Source organism: Oryctolagus cuniculus, chromosome 8, assembly GCF_051225735.1.
Source record: "Oryctolagus cuniculus isolate XC-2025 breed Fujian yellow rabbit chromosome 8, ASM5122573v1, whole genome shotgun sequence".
NCBI classification, from domain to species: Eukaryota; Metazoa; Chordata; class Mammalia; order Lagomorpha; family Leporidae; genus Oryctolagus; species Oryctolagus cuniculus.
In genome coordinates, this window is record NC_142874.1 from 118,729,054 (window position 1) to 118,746,239 (window position 17,186).

Genomic DNA, 17,186 nt, shown 5'->3' on the forward strand with positions numbered 1-17,186 from the left:
GTGGGGTGGGGGAGGAGGTGCAGCGAGGGAAGCCCTCCTTCTGAGTTTCTGCTGCCCTCAGCTCACCAGATGTCTCGGGATCCTGTGCAGCGCCGAAGCGGCAGGCGTGAAGGAAGCCCGGCTCCATGGCTAGGGCAGTCAGGAGACTGGCGCGGGCGAGCGGCCCCAGGGAGCAGGCGCAAGCGTGTTGCTTTCCGGAGCCTGCTTCTGTTTCCAAAGAGGTCAGCGCTGGGCAGAACCATGAATGGATCTGTTGCAGGAGCCTCGCGTGCTCCCAGGCTTCAGGCTCTAAGCAGACTAGGGGAGGGACGCCCTGTGCAGGAACCCATGCACATTTAATGGCAGTCCCTCAATTTTTTAAAAAATCTAATCCTTTCTGTTAGATTCTGTTTTTACATCTTAATTTTAACAATTACTTATTTACTTGAGAGGCACAGAGCCAGGGAGAGTGAGCTCCCGTCTGCTGCGTCACTCCCCAGCGCTCACAACAGCTGGGGCCAGAACCCAATGCAGGTCTCTGACGTGACAGGCAGGAACTCCACTGTGCAGCGGTGACTGCCGACTCCCAGGGAGCACTTCCGCACAGGGGGTGCAAGTCAGGAGCCGGAGCTGGGTACTGAACCAGGGCACTCTGGCGTGGGGCGCGGGTGTCTGAACCAGCGGCGCCACCTGCACTCTGATTTCTGAAGGCGTGTGCCGGGCTGCAGCTCGGCCACAAATGCCAGCATGCAGTTACCGCTGAGCTCCCTCAGCCGCTCGGCCCACAGCTGCATAACTGGGTAGCACTGCAATTTATTTTTTAAACTCTACCATGCCCTTAAAATATGGAAATCTGAAGCCAAAAAAAAAAAAAAATGCAGTGCAGAAAGATCTGAGTAACTGAAAACACAGGGAAGCTGGCTGAACTGAGCAGTCATTCCTTTGCCAGGCCGATCTCTTAAAAAAAAAAAAAAAAAAAGTAGTAAACCACCAAGTTCAACCAGCAAACTCCCTGGGGGAGGGAGACGGGGGTGCGTGTTCAGGTAACACCCAGCCTCTCAGGAGCCACTTGGCCTGCTACCTGTGCTCTAAGGCTGGCCCTGGTGAGCTCCGAGTTCAGTTTCTGGCTCTGGTTGGTTCTAGCCAGGGACCCGCATTCTCGCTCAGGCCGCTATCCTGGGAGCAGTTTTCAGAGGACGGTGTGGTTGGAGGGCCTCCAGGGAGGAGTCCGACCTGAGCAGCTGCTGGCTGCTGAGCCGCCGGCACGTCCATTCTGACTCGGGTGACTCCCGTGTGGGGGTCCCGGGGCTTGTGTGACAAATCAGCCCCGATGTGGGGCGCCACCGGAGCTGCCCCTCACCTCCGGAGAGCAGGAACTCCAGAGCCTCTTGGCCTACGACACTTTCTGCCGCATAACCCCCAAGGTGAGGGTGGTGATGAAGGCAGGAAAGGCAGAGGGTGCGTGGAGTTCACCCGGGGAGGGGCGGCTGAGCGAGCGGCCGCAGTGCTGCCGTAGCACGGCCGTGTCCACAGGCGGGAGCCCAGGCCCGGCGCACGACACCTGGCGGCCGGCACAGCCAACAGTGTTCACACACAGGCTGGCGCTGGGGGACAGAGCCAGACCAACAGCAGAGGGCTGTCACTCCCCGTCAGAGGATTTGCTAAACCAGCCGAGGGTGGGAATCACCAGCCGGCAGGTACGAGGCTGCCGTGAGCAGCAGAAGAGAGAGAGCCAGAGGCAGAGAATCCCACCGAGCAGGGGCTTCTAAAATCCGCCCCGCGCCATTCCTCCTTGCTGCTAGGGCTGAATCCAGTGTGGTTTCATTCACAATCAGGAAAGCCGGGGAATGCACATCACAGAAACAATGAAACAGTTTCCCCTAAGACTCAATACCAGGAAAACCAGAGAACCACTGGAGCAGACTGGGGACCCATGGGGGAGGGGGAGGGGAACCACTGGAACGTTCTCTGAGCACAGCCCAGCCCGGCGAGAGCCCCCGGGTCTGTGGGCAGATGGCAGCGGCTTCCCGGTCATTTAAAAAATGTCTGACATTTACCAGTCTGTAGGAGTACCAACCGCTGATGGCAAAGTGCTTTCGCGGCACGTGCTGAGCTGGGTGCAGGAGGTGAACGGGGCCTTTGCTCTCTGGGCATCCCGATCTGCTAGTGCTCCCCTGACCACGGACCACAAAACAAAAAGCACCACTGGCCGACTAGCTGCCAGGCCCGACAACCAGACGGCTCAGAAGTAACCGCCTCCCTCTCAGCCCCACTGCCCTGCCTGCCCGCAGGGAAGTACAACGCCACACAGGTCCAGCGTCCTCCTGCCTTCAGGCCCAGCACCCCTGCGGAACAAGGACCAGGACTCTGGGAGACAGGACGGAGCACCCCCGTCCTCTCACCTTTTTCTCATTGACGTCCACCTGCTCCTCGGCCTCGGCCACCTCCTCGGGCATCTCTTTGATTTTGTTCAGCAGCTCAGCCTTGGGTGCAGACACGTTGTAGTAGGCAGCAGGGCAGGCGGCCAGCACGCCCGCCACCTCCCGGTCTTCACTCCTGGGCCAGAAAGAACACTCAGCTCAGCCACACGCGGCAAGGCGAGCTTCAACACCACAGGACCCCCGATCCCACTGCTCTTCCCAGGTTAGGGCGGAGGAGCCAGTGCTGACTGACGTCTGACACCCACGTACAGGGCAAGCAGGGACAGAGGCAGGGTCAGCCTCCCGCACGCTCTCCTTTCATGGCGAACAGGAGGGCGCCAGAGACTCCTTACTGCCCAAACGGACAGTGCAGGGCCATCACTCCATCACGTGACAGCACTTTCAAGGTGCTGCACAAATCCCGGGCTTCTGGCTTCCTTCCCCTGCTCCGCCTTGGTTACCCACGGGCTTTCTGATGCCCACTACGCTGCTGCTTGCACACTCAATGCCCTTCCTTCTCAACTGAGACTAACACATCGTGAAAGCCTGGGCGTGTGGGGCTTGCTGGTTCACACTGAGCGAGTATAGAATGTGGAACCTGCTCACCAGTTTTACAACAGGGGTTCCGAGGCTGCAAAACAAAACCAGACATCGGGAACCCTGGTATCCAGTATGCTGTTTCAGTCGAGTGGCTTTTCAGATGTAACTCAGATCCCACCCTCTGGACAAATGGCTCTCTGGCAGTACGTGGGAAACTAATGACTGAATCTGACTATTTCACATCTGGCCCATCATTTTACTGTGGAGTAAAGAACCACAGAAAATGATCTTTACTGGCTTCCTGCTTCATGACTTTCCCTCTAAGCAACATAACTACATTTAATCCAGCTGATTGAAAAACAGCAAGAGGGGGCTTGCGTTGTGGTGCAGTGGGTTCTGCAGGTGTCCCCTATGAAAGCCAGCTAGAGTCCCAGCTGCTCCACTCCCAATCCTGCTCCCTGCGGATGCTCCTGGGAAAGCAGCAGAAGATGGCCCAAGTGCTTGGGTCCTTGCACCAGCATGGGAGACCTGTATGGAGTTTCTGGGTCCCGGGTTCAGCCAGTCCCAGCCCTGGCTGTTGCATTCATTTGGGGAGTGAACCAGTGGTTGAAAGATCTTTCTCTGTAATTCTACTTTTCAAATAAATCTTTAAAAGAAAAAAAAAAAAGAAAAAAAGTCTGCCTTTCTTTGCTTTTGTTTTTGGATATATATCCACTGCAATGCAAATGGGCTTCGTCTGCCAGCCCCCAACAGGACAATGCTTTCCTTCACCAGCAGATGGCGCATGCTTCCTTTTACAATCCTTAGGATGCGCTCAGAGCTGCAAAGGCCACCTGGCCATTTGCTTTCTAAACTCAGTGGGCAAACAATGTTCTCAATGGTAATTCTATGAAATACTTTTCTAAGGGTGAATTGTATTTATTTATTTTTAAAGGATTCATTTATCTGAAAGGCAGGTGACCAAAAGAGTGATCTGCTGGTTCGATTCCCAAATGGCCACAATAAGCAAGCCTGGGCCAGGTTGAACCCAGAAACCATGTGGGTACAGAGGCCCAAGTTCTTGGGTCATCACTGGCTGCCTTCCCCGGTGTGTTAGCAGGGAACTCAATCAGAAGTAGAGCAGCCGGGACTCAAACCGGTGCTCTGATTATGGGTCGCCGGCGTTATAAGCAGTGGCTTAACCCACTGCACCACAATGCCCACCTTGGGGATGCAATTCTAAGTTACTTTGGTCTCTGCAGAGCACACAGAGTATAATGACCACACCACAACCACCATGGTGAACTGCTTGGCACACACCCAGGACTCCTCTCTGGGAGCACTGTGGGACCCAGCAGATCGACTGCCTCGCAGACTGCAGGTACTCAGGGACGGCCAGACGCACGGCCCTGGCCATGCCCTGTCACTTCAACTAGTCTCTGTCTCCCAAATCTGGGAAGGGGATGGCCCTGATGGCCAGTGAGGCCTTCAGTCGGGAGGGCCTCTGTCTGGTAACACACTGCTTTTAAGTAGCACAGGGCTCTCTCCTGTCCCCTCCCCTGGGGGAAAAGCCTAGCATTCCTGTTAGTCACTTAGAATCACTCAGACGTTTCTAAACCACAAGCCTGGCTGTAGACGACATGTTCTCTGTAGTTAGCCTGGAAGCCACTAACTGCCGTGTCCCAGTCTATCAGTCCAGAGAGTTCTCACTGAAAATGAAAAAAGAAATATAAACGCAAAGTCCTTCCCATAGGAGTCCTTCAAAGAAATCTAGCAAGCCAGAAAACAGAAGGCGACTTCAAAAGGCTTGTGGAGAAAGTGGGGTGAAAAGTAGCTTATTCTGGTGCAAAAAAGTTTTTGAAACTCTTGCATAGTTTCTTCCTACTATACATTTTCCAAGAACTTTTTGCAGAGCCCTTGTATCACAATAGCCCAAGAGCAAGCGAAAGATGAAGAACTCGGCCTGCTGAGGGTTCTCTGGCAGGGGGACCTGTGCTCCAGGATGGGCCCCGCAGAAGCAGCAGAGCGCACCCCTCACAGCTTTCTCAATTTCCAGCACTTGAGCAAAAGCCCGCCTCAATGCCTCCCGGGTGACCAGCAGTGCAGTGAGTCTCCCAGGGTGTCTCTAGGCTCTCAGCCTTTTCACAAAGGCCATGCTCCCCGCCTGGGGAGGCCTTGGCCACGCCCACTTCTACTTGCTCCTGGTTGAGTCCTGGGCCCCGGGGGTGGGGTCTTTGCACGGCACGGTCACGGTCACGGGCTAGGGTCAGATCCGGCTGCCCTCCCTCACATGTTCTACAGCATCGGCTGAGCATGATCTTAACCCCCCGTGCTCTGCTTTCCTATCTGCAAACTGCAGGTGAAACTGGCAGCCACCTCGGAAGGAAGGGTCTTGTGAGCATCGCGCGAGATGCCATTCACATAAAGAAACGAACACGATGCCATCGCAGCCTTTACTACTGCTCTTAGTTTTCTCTGTTGGGCACGTGTCCTGCATCCCACTCCCCACCATCCCCCAGAGCTGAGCTGGAATGCCACTCTTGGCTCAGGACCTGTGGGTGGGGCAAGGGGGCCCCAGTCGGAGGCAGCGCGGGTCCAGGGCTCACCTCTTGCCTTCGCCGACGGCCCTGGGCACGGCCTTCCTCTTCGCGCCGCTCTCCTTCAGCACGTGAGCCTCGCGGGGAAACAGCCCCGCCATGAGGTCCATCGTTGTCTTCATCCTGGAGTCCGGATCCAAAATGTCGGCCAGGGACCTGTCTCGGTGGACGATCTCCTTGGCCAGAGCCTCTGTTCTGATGTCTTCTGAGGTCTTCTGGCCATGGGCACCGCCTTCCTCTTCTAAACCCTGAGTTCCGCTGGCTGCCTCGTGGCTGAGGCTCTGAGTCCAGGTGGGAGGAGGCTGCACCGGACTTGGCTGCTGGCCAAGGGGCGGAGTGGGTAAGGGCTGACCCCCAGCAGTGGAGGGCAGGGTGGACTCGCTGGGCCCTGACCCTGGGGCCGAAATGTGGGGTCTGGAGTCCAGTCTCTGACTCTCCGCCAGATGGGCTGCACCAGCTACAGGCCTCTCCCTTGTCACTGTCACCTTGGACAGTTTGCTGGAGCTGCTGGGATATTGGGGGGGGGGGGGAGATTAGAAAAGGGTGAAGGTGAGAGAAGGCAGGAGTGTTCCAAGCCAGGGCTGGGGGCTCTGTGTCAGGAGGGGTGAGGGAGTCACCAGGCCCAGTGGCTGCTCCCAGGGGGACCATGGCCCCCTTCGGGACCTGGACTGAGCATGCCGCTGCCAGCTTTCTTTCTTACCTGCCCAGGTGGGCAGAGGGTAGAGGCGGTGGTCGTTCAGAGGAAGCTACCCCATGGGCAGTGCCAGGCAATGCTTTTGGGTGGTGGCCGGCTCACTTGTTCTGGGGACCCCACACTGGGCTTTCAGACAGGAGCCACATTCTCCGAGAGGGGCCCCGTCGGCCGCAGTCACGGGCTGCTTCTGCCTTCTTGAGCTCCCTCCTTTCTCTTGCTCCTTAACCCACCCGGGGCTCGGCCAGAGGAGAAGGGTGGTGCTAACCCCTCAACCTCCTGGGACCGCGGCTGCAAATGAGCCTGTGGGGTTCTGGCGCCCCCAGTGACCAGCAGCTTACCGTGCAGTTTAAGGAAAAGAAAAACCCAAAACACAGGAGAGCTCTCCAGCGGCCCACAGGAGGCCCTAGGAGCCCTGGCAGCTGCAATGTACCGCGCGGAAATGTACCGCGCTCCGGCCTGGGGCAGGGCCCCCCACTCACCCGGGGCTGTCCGTGGGCGCCGCATCGGCCACGTGCGGGGGCGGCGGCGGGGGGAAGTCGTCGGCGCCGTTCGGCGGGGTTTCCTGGCTCAGCGGAGGCGGCGGCGGCGGAGGCGGTGGCGGCGGGGGGAGATCGTCAAACGCGGGGCTAGAGGCGGCCCTGGCGTGCAAGTCCTTCACAAACACGTCGTCATCGTCCCCGTTGTCCCGGGGCGGCGGGGAGGCCCGCAGGGCTGACTCGGAGATCCGCAGCGAGACTCTCCCGGTGGGCGAGCCCGCGTCAGAGGTGCTGCAGGAGCTCGGCAGACTCCGCTGGTTCCCACAGCGCTTCGGGTCCCCGGGAAGGCTGTCCTCGCGGCCCTCCAGGGCCCACGTCGCCCGGGCAGCAGGGGGCCAGTGGGGCGGCGACGCCCTCCTCCTCGGGCCCTCCTCGCCCCCAGGCTCTGGGCGTCGGGCGCTCCTGTGGGCCGCAGCGGGGGCGTGGGGTGGGAGAGGCTGCCATCCCGCCTGCTGGTCGGCAGCGGCCTGGGTGCAGTAACCGGAGGGCACAGGTGAAGGCTGCGGGGAGCTGCGCGAGGCCGGCGGGCCGGGCCTGGGGTCGAGCGGCTGTCCTTGCGCGGCTGTGGGCAGCGGCTGGGGGCACGGCCCCCTGCCCATGTGCCTTTGCTGATCCCCGGCCTCGGGACACTCGCGGGGCGCTGAGGCACCAACGCTGGCTCTGCAGCCTGAGCCGCCCCAGCGCGGGGTAGGCTGGTGGGTGAGCCCGGGCCTCTCTTCGCGGCCTCGTTCTGAAAAGCTCAGTGACCTGGAAGAGGAAGGAGTCGTGAGGCCTCATGCTGCACCACACAGGCCATCGATGGGGAGGAGGGCCGGGTGCAGAAGCCCAAATGCTTGTCTCCCCCTGGTTACTCGGGCGGCCAAGGGAAAGCAGGTAGCACAGGCGGCAGCTCCTGCACAGACAGGCACAGACCGGCACGGCATGCCTGCTCACAGCCACCTGCTCTGCCTGTCTCCCGCACACACCTTCAGGGCAGGCTTCGGGATACTCTGGGAAGCGGCTCCCGCTGGCCACGGCCCGGTCTGCTTGGAAAGCGTGCACCCGGGCTGCTGGGTGCGAGGTTTCCCCCACAGCCTTCTCTTGGGCTCCTGTGTTCTAGTTCACAAGATGACAAATAGAAGAGGGGCGAGAGTCTTGGAAGGACCTAATAAGCAGTTACCTCTGGAGAAGAGGAGGATGTTGACAGGCAAGCAGGACGTGGAGGCTTAGGCCACCGTGCGCCAGGCTGCAGGGAAACCCACAACCCCCAGCTGTGCATGGTGACCGACAGGCTGGCAAATCCAAGACAACCTCCTGCAGCACTCCCGCTGGTTGTGTAGGCGTTAACATGAGGGCAACACAGATACACACACACACACACACACACTAATTTCCCTGTCTCCCTGGTCCATCTGCAGGGCAGATGGCACTGTGCACTCCGCAGAGCTGACTCTCGCAGGGAGCTGTGACTTGGTCAGGATCTGCCACAAACACCTCCCGGCGCCAGGCAAGGGTGAGGCAGCTTAGGAAGGAAACATCACACAGACCAAATCAGCTCTTCTCTCACCTTGGGTGTTTTAATAGACACAGATGGATGAGCACAGGGCCCGGCTCTCTCCCTTCCCATCAGACCCCCTGGCTCGGCTTCTTTACCAGGAACCTCTCCTATGGCCGGCAGGCTGCCCCAGGCAGGGCATCCTCCCGGGTGCAGTCTGCTGCCCGGACAGTGAGTGGTGGAACAGCCCATGTCTCCTCTGCCCCCTGATCCTGGTATGTTGAAACTGAGCAGCCTCTCAGAAGGCAGGGGTCAACTCTGGTGTTCAGTGACTAAGTCAGGTGCCTTTGTCATATCCAGAGACCGCAGAAAAGGGGAGGGCTGGGTGGCTGATGCAGGGGTGAAGCCACCACTTGGGACCCTCACATCCCACAACAGAGTGCCTGGGTTTGAGTCCTGGTTCCACTCTCCATTCCAGCTTCCTGCCCGTGGGCATCCAGAGGCAGTGGGTGGTGGTGGCTCAAGCAGTGGAGTCGCTGCCATCCACTGGGGAGACCTGGATTGAATTCTCCTGGCTTTGGCCTGCCCAGCCCTAGCCTATTTCAGGCATTTGGAGAGTGAACCAGCAGATGGGAGATCTCAATCTCAATCTCGATCTCTCTTTCTCATGCCCTCCACCTGGCTCTCTGCCTTTCAAATACATAAAATGAATCCAAATCGTAAAAGTGGTGCTGTAAATAATTAACATCACTAAGACATACAGTAAAGTAATGTAACACTCACCTCTAAAGGTCCAGCCCACAAAACGCTGATGTTATGTTTTCAGTTTGTTTGACCTTGGTTTGCATGGCCAACACCCAGGTTGTATGCTTCTGAGTTTAACTCTCAGTCTGCATAAATGGCAACTGTTCTGTGTTTTTCAGGAACACAAATTATGATTGAAAAACTTTTTTTGTTTTGTTTTGTTTAAGTCCTTTCTATAATAGGGCGTTAAGAGGCTCCTAGGGCCTGTTGATAGGTATCCAGGAATTCTAATGCTCAAGAATGGATTATCACAGCAATTAGTTTCACCTTTTTAAAGAAGATATGTGGTTAAAAAAAAGTAACATTTCTGGAGCTGGTGTTGTGGCACAGTGAGTTAAGCAGTCACTTGCAATACACTGTCATCCCGTGTGAGTGCAGATTCGAGTCCTGGCTGCTCCACTTCTGATCAAGCTCCCTGCTAAAGAGCCTGGGAAGCAGAAGATGGCCCAAGTGCTTGGGCCCCTGCAACCACGTGGGAGACCTGATGGAGTTTCTTTTTCTTTTTTTTTTTTTTGACAGGCAGAGTGGACAGTGAGAGAGAGAGAGAGAGAAAGGTCTTCCTTTTCCGTTGGTTCACCCCCCATTGGCTGTTGTGGCTGCCGCTGCGGCTGGCACATAGCGCTGATCCGAAGGCAGGAGCCAGGTGCTTCTCCTGGTCTCCCATGGGGTGCAGGGCCCAAGCACTTGGGCCATCCTCCACTGCACTCCCTGGCCACAGCAGAGAGCTGGACTGGAAGAGGAGCAACCGGGACAGAATCTGGCGCCCCGACCGGGACTAGAACCCGGTGTGCTGGCGCCACAGGTGGAGGATTAGCCTAGGGAGTCGCAGCGCTGGCCCCGATGGAGTTTCTGCATCCTGGCTTCAGCTTGGCCCAGGTCCAGTTGTTGTGGCCACTTACGGAGTGGGCCAGCAGATGGAAGATCAATCTCTCTCCCTGTAACTGGCTAATAAATAAATCTTTAAAAAAATTATCTTAATCATTCTTAAATGTGCAGCTCATTAGTATTATGTTCACCTGGTTGTGAACCTGACCTCCAGGAAACTACATCCTGTAAATCTCAAAACTACACCCATTAAATAACAACTCCCACCTGCCACCACTGGTCATCACCACTCTACTTCCTGTTTCTATGAATTCAGCTACTTTAAGTGGACTCATGTGGTGTCCATCTCTGCCTGGCTTGTTTCACTGAGCATGATGTCAAGGTTTTAAAAGAAAGAGTAAGAGGGAGGGAGGGAGACAGACAGACAGACTTAAAGTGAGATCTTACCCTCTGGTTCACTCTGCAAACGTGAGGTGAGGGCCAAGCCAGGAGCCAGGAGCCCAATCCAGGTCTCTCACATGGGGATGGGGGCTAGGTTCGAGAGGGGGCAGGGGCAGGAACCCAAAACTTGAGCCTTCACTGCTGCCAGCCAGATTCTGCATTAGCAGGGAGCTGGAGTCCAGAGCCAGAGTTGGGACATGAACCAGGTACTCAGATATGCAACAACGGGGTCTTACTAAGCTAAATGATGGCTCCCAAGACTTTCTTCCCTTTTAGGGCTACCTAATCAACATTACAACCACATTTTGTTGATCCATTCACCTATGGATGGATGCTACTGTGAATAATGATAATCTCCTTAAGACCCTGCTTTCAGTTCTTTGGACACACGCTAAGAAGTGGCATAAAATTTAACAGTAGTTCTATTTCTAACACCGTGAGGAATCTCCATAATGAGCAGCCTCTAAGAGGGCCGCACCATTTCACATCCCATTAACAGTGCACAAGGGTTCCAATTTCTGCACATCCTTGCCAATACTTATTATTATTATTATTGATAGCTGCCATCCTAATGTGTGTGAGGCGCCATCTCCTATCTCCTGCTGGTCTTAGCTTTGAATTTCTTCGATGATCAGCTGTGTGGAGATCTTTTCATGTGTCCACTGGCCATCTTTGGAGAAATGACTTTTTTTTTTTTTTTTTTGGACAGGCAGAGTGGACAGTGAGAGAGAGAGACAGAGAGAAAGGTCTTCCTTTTGCCGTTGGTTCACTCTCCAATGGCTGCCGCGGCCGGCGCGCTGTGGCCGGCGCACCGCACTGATCCGATGGCAGGAGCCAGGTACTTATCCTGGTCTCCCATGGGGTGCAGGGCCCAAGCACCTGGGCCATCCTCCACTGCACTCCCTGGCCACAGCAGAGAGCTGGCCTGGAAGAGGGGCAACCGGGACAGAATCCGGCGCCCTGACCGGGACTAGAACCCGGTGTGCTGGCGCCGCTAGGCGGAGGATTAGCCTAGTGAGCTGCGGCGCCGGCCTGAGAAATGACTTTCTTGACCACCTTTGACTTCAGATCAGTTCTCTTAAAATAATGAAGTAGTTCACTACTGCTTTTCCTGATTCCACAATTTTAAGCAATGCACCAAAGTAATCAAAGCCCTCAGTCTCATCTTGAATACCAGGTATAAAATAACATAAGCTAACAACATTTACTATTTAAATGTACAGCTGGGAGGCTGACGGTTCAGGGCTGGACTGCTGGCTTCCTGCTCATCCATGCCCTCAGGCACAAGTTGCCTGGTTCCTTATCTCACCTTGTCTTCCAGAGCAGGAGGACCTGGCCAGGCTGGATCTGTGGACCTCACAGACCACCAGAAGGCCTTGGACGGATCAGCGATGAGCCTGTCACCTGACACCAGGGACCTGCAGCTCTTCCTTCCTTGCAGCCCCTGCACAAACCCTAACAGCCTCATCCAGCAGAGCAGTAGTCCTGGAGACCCACCAGTCTGTTACTCTCTCATCGGCCGACAGATTCAATGTTCTCCGTCCTTCACCCCAAAACCTTGTCCCTGTTATTCTGATCTGGCACCAGGGACAGGGACTAAGGTTTGCTAACACCAGGAGCAAGAGCACATGGCTGTGAAGTAGATGATACCCACCACTTCCTGAGCATGTGGGCTGCATCTACCCAACAGAATTTGGTTGAGTGATTAAGAAGCTGAATGTAGGGAGAAACAATATTGAATGAAACACAGGAGAACTTAGGGAACTGAGTTGAGAAACATGGAAAGTAGCAGGGAAGATTTAAGAATATTATTATAGGGGTCAGCGCTGTGGCATAGTGGGTAAAGCCACTGCCCTCATGCCAGCATCCTCTATGGGTGCCAGTTTGAGTCCTGGCTGCTCCACTTCTGATCCAGCTCTCTACTGTGGCCTGGGAAAGCAGCCGAAGATGGCCTGAGTCCTTGGGCCCCTGCATCCACATGGGAGACCTGGTAGAAGCTCCTGGCTCCTGGCTTCACCTCTGCTCAGCCCTGGTCCTATAGTTGAGAGCTCTCTGACGTTGTATTAATACTACATGTAAGGCCTATGCATCAGGGAAAATCCTCTTGGAAATTTCTACTTACTAGAGACATGAATAGTTCAAGATTTCAAATTCTAAAATCCTCTATTATATATTTCCATGCAGGAGATATGATTTTGATGGCAAATTAGAAAATTTTTTTTCTTCACTTTGTTTAAAAGAGAGACTGATCTTCCATCTGCTAGCTCACACTCCAAATGCCTGCAACAGCCAGGGCTGAGCCAGGCTGAAATCCAGGAGCACAGAACTCCATCTGGATCCTTCATGTGGGTAGCAGGGACCCAAGTACTTGAGCCATTACCTGCTGCCTCACAGTGTGTGTATTAACAGGCAACTTGATTGTTAAACAGAGGAGCTGGGACTTGGACCAAGCCTCTGATATGGTATATAGGTGTCCCAAGCCGTACCCCAACAACTGTGTAAAATGTCCACAATTGCAGATTTTTAAAGAAAGATCACTTTTGGGCCAGTGCTGTGGTGTAGCAGATAAAACAGCCACCTGCAGTGGCGGCATCCCATATTGGCACTGGTTCAAGTTCTGGCTGTCCCACTTCCAATCCAGCTCCCTGCTAATGTGCCTGGGAAAGCAGCAGAGCACGGCCCAAGTATTTGGGCCCATGTACCCACATGGGAGACCTGGCAGAAGCTCCTGGCTCCTGGCTTCAGATCAGCATAGCTCCAGCCATTGCGGTCATTTGGGGAGTAAACCAGCAGATGGAAGATTTCTCTCTCTCTGTCTTCCCCTCTCTCTGTATAACTCTGCCTTTCAAATAAACAAACATTAAAAATAACCTTTTTTAAAAAAAGATTTATTTATTTGAAAGGCAGAGTAAGAGAGAGAGAAGGAGAGACAGAGAAGACATTCTATCTGCTGGTTCACCCCCTAAAAGGCCGCAACGACCAGGGTTGAGCCAGGAGCTTTTTCTGGGTTTCCTGTGTAGATGCAGGGCCGCAAACACTTGAGCCATCTTCTACAGCTTTCCTAGGTGCATCAGCAGGGAGCTGTATTGGAAGTGGAGCAGTGGGACTTAAACCAGTGCCCACATGGGATGCCAGTATTGCAGGCCGTGGCTTTGACCAGCTGTGCCACCACACTAACTGATTACTTTTCTTCTACTTTCTATCCCTAAGTGTATAAAAAATTACAGCTCTCAGCATTAGTGTTCACCTCAGACATTTCCTACGAGTGTTTCTTACTCCATGAGGTTTTCAGGAGATACCCATTCCTTCCCTGGCAATTTGGTCACCAAACTCGATCCTCTGTGAGAAGAGCAGCTGCATTAACTGCACTGAGGCCAAGCACACACTCAAAACCCAGGGCGAACAAGAGCTGCTCTTAGAGAGGCGCTTATAAGCCAACAGTCCCCCAGGGCCTGACAAACAGTAGAGGCAGCACACGGCACTGCCTGCTCTCTCGTCACCTCCCACAGCACAGGAGGAGGAGTAGTTTAATGGCACTCACAGTGGATGCATCACGCACGCACACACGTACCTGGACTCAGCGCCAGCCAGGTAACAGGGGTCCTTCACCAGATCGAAGCCACTGTCTTCTCCCAGAAGCACATCCTTGAAACATAAGAAAAATACAACATTATTATTCAACATTATTATACAACATTATTATTCAACATTATTATACAACATTATTATACAACATTATTACCGATGAGCAGGTGCTGAATGCAGTGGAGTACGTGGGGCTGGGGTCAGGAAGAAGGAACACTTATTAAATTAGTGGCCTCTCACCAGGCACGGAGGCAGCAGGTACACACACTTCCCATTTAATCCTTAAAGGTCCAGAAAGTGGTACTAACCCCACGGCACCAACAGGACAGAAGACCAACATCAAAAGTGGCAGTCGGGGTTGAAACCCCAGCCTGTCTCATCAGGTGTGTCCTCCAACAAGGATGCTTCCTGAGCAAAACAAGTCCGATGTCAATTATCTGCAGAGTTCAAAACAACTGCTGTATCTGGACAATGAGGAGGAATGACAGTGAACTCCAGTGCCCAAGCCTATGAAAACGCAATAGGACAATCTGGCTGGTGACAGGAAAAGGATAGTTTATGGAGTCTTTCAAAAATCTCAAAGGTTCTAGGTTACAACAGGCGAACACAGCAATCTGGTGTGTAATCAGAACTCTCTCTGGGGAAAATCTCACCCACATGTGATATTACTAACTGGCGATTTTTCAGGGGGCAGTTTTTGCTTTTGTTTTAAATAAGGGTATATTTTGGTGACCTGCAAGGGTTGATGGTGTGACATTTGGCCCACGTGACCAGGTCCACGATGTTGATGATGAAGCTGTTGCTATGGATGATAATACAGTCAGCTCTCCATGACTTATAATCAGGAGACACCCAATTAATTCTATACACTTGTCTAATCCCTAACATTTAAATAATTTACCTCACCATTTATATTTATGTAATTATTTAAATAATTTATCTCACCACTTACCCTATCCAAAAACTAACTGCTTTTCAATCCTCATTTCATTTTCTAAATCCCCAGTGAGTGGCAGAGGTACCGAGAAGCAGTAGAGTGAGAGGCGGGTTTTTGGTGCAGTGGTTGAATCTCTCTTTGCCACATTGGCACCCCCTACCCCAGCTCCTCCTCTTCCAGTCTAGCTTTCTGCTGATGTACACCTGGGGTGCAGCCAGTGATGCCGTAAGTCCTTGTGTCCCTGCCATCCACAGGGGAGACTCAGACTGTGTTCCCAGCTCTTGACTTCAACCTGGCCCAGCCCTGGTTGTTGCAGGTACGTGGGGAGTGAACAAGTGGAAAGATCTCTGTGTCGTTGTCAAACAAAATGAAAAAAATAAGAGTCCAAGACCACAGCAGGCAGAAGAGAAAAACAAACTCATGAATATTATTAACAAGTGCTGCTGGCCCTGACTGGGTCTTCCAGGTGTACCTAACACTCCTGTCAGTACCTTGCACTCCACGAGTCAGGTGCCTGAAACATGAAGCACTTGACATTTCTTTTGTAATTCAATCTCTGTAACAAGGGTGAGGGGATAATAACGGCAGCTCAGAGGGGTTAAATCTCCTGCCCACGCTTAAGTCAATGGAAAGCCATGGGATTTGAGGCCTTTCCACAGTATGCTGAATGGTGGCGGGGTGGGAGCAACCAGACTTGAATGTGCTTCGAGGAGAACGCACTCTGTGCCTCTGATCACCTTAGGGAATTGGCATTCCTGCACTCCGTGAAGCCTTATGGTCCTTTTAAAGTCTTTCACCACCACTCTGCCTCCAGTTCACATGAATGGGACATTTTTCCATCATTAATTGGAAAAGCCTAGGCCCCACTTGAGCAGCTAATGCAGTAAAGTTTAAATATATTTTTACATCCTATTACACCCTTTGCGCTTCAGTAGGCAAATGAATCTAACTTCCATATTCAGGCATTTTGGCCCCAGGAATGTCAAGGTTAAATTGATATTTATGTGAATGTGCTTAAAGTAAAGGAAGTTAGACCCACTAATAGGCTATTGAGAGAATTCTCTAAATCTCCTGTCAATCAAATTACCATTTGCACAGAAGAAAAATGCCTTTCAACCTAGTAAAAGCTCAAAGAGGATAAATTCTTGTATTTTCCTGCTTTGATTTGGGCAAGCATGGTTTTTTAAAAAATCCATCTCTGTTAACTTTCTGAAGATCCCTTATATTCATGGGTTTCAAAGTGGTTTTTTTTTTTTTTTGGCACCAAAATAAATTTATCTTTTAGTTCCATTTTATTCCACAAACCTTTTGAAGTACCCTTGAATTCATTGTCAAAGAACAGTTAATTTTGTATAAATTGTTAAGAAGTATAAAGTGCTTAGGGCAATCGGAGAAAAAGCAGTGGCTACAGCAGAAATACCAGGCATAGAATTATATTAACTTGGTAAGTATTTGTTTTTGTTACAACACTGCAAAACTGACTCAAAACCACACAAATTCTTAGCATACTTAAGAATGTAAACTAAAGCCCCAATCCCATGTTTTGGGTTCTGAGTTAAGGCATTGTGGTATGTCTGGGACCAATGAAGAATAAAACAATATTCATCTACTTCAGAATGCACATTTGAAGAATCTAAATTACCAATCCATAAAATCTTGTTATTTAAATGTAAATGACAGTGACTGATAGATGTTAAAATGAAATCAATTCGCTGGCTGGATTTGCAGATGTAAGACATCTAACTCTTGCCTCCCTCTCCCCACGCAGCCTCTTTTTATTCAAGGAGCCAGCGTGGGATGGTGACCTCACATTGCTCCCAGCTGCTTGGGCAATTTTGGTTCCCTCTTCTGTAACACGGAAACATTCCCAGATGTGAGGATTCATTTTATACTTGTAAGACACTTAGTACAATGATTGGCACATAGGAAACATTTGATCATTGTTGGATATTTGTAACCTCCCATCTGTGCAAAGTTGATTCTCTCATTTTTGCTCAAGCTTGAATGGGTGCCTGCTGAAAGATGCTCAAAACCATATACAACCTGCATCTCAGAGACTCAAGCCTACACTCAACACAGTGGTTCCATGCCCAGGGCACAGAACTTGCTTAGCAATGAAAGAGCGTTTGTCACCACCTCACAGCTACCGTGCTATTATGCATCAGAAATGAGGGTCCTGAAAACACAGGGAGGACCAAGGAAGCCTCTGACTCAGCACTGGAAAAAGGAAATCCCACCAGGAATCTCGTTTCTCCAAAGGGTTTCTTATTGGATTTATGAGGGGTCTTAGAAACTTCACGAAAGATATGAGTTATGAAGAAACTATGCACAGACTCAAAAACCTTTCTGCATACAAATAAACTTATCTTTTAATT

The 17,186-nt window shown here is 52.5% G+C and overlaps 1 protein-coding gene across 5 annotated transcripts in view; it reads right to left on the minus strand.

Moving 5' to 3' along the window:
• Window positions 1–17,186, minus strand: part of SHROOM3 (shroom family member 3) — a 342,800-nt gene that overhangs the window by 9,142 nt on the left and 316,472 nt on the right. For 4 of the 5 annotated variants that reach the window (XM_051819655.3, XM_051819661.3, XM_051819659.3 and 1 more), the window contains 4 exons: window positions 13,861–13,934; window positions 6,689–7,492; window positions 5,525–6,022; window positions 2,382–2,535 (listed from right to left, as the gene is read on the minus strand). In XM_051819655.3, coding sequence (XP_051675615.3) covers window positions 2,382–2,535; window positions 5,525–6,022; window positions 6,689–7,492; window positions 13,861–13,934 — 1,530 coding nt within the window. The remainder of the gene's footprint in view (window positions 1–2,381; window positions 2,536–5,524; window positions 6,023–6,688; window positions 7,493–13,860; window positions 13,935–17,186) is intronic. The other variant, XM_051819657.3, reaches the window with a different exon arrangement.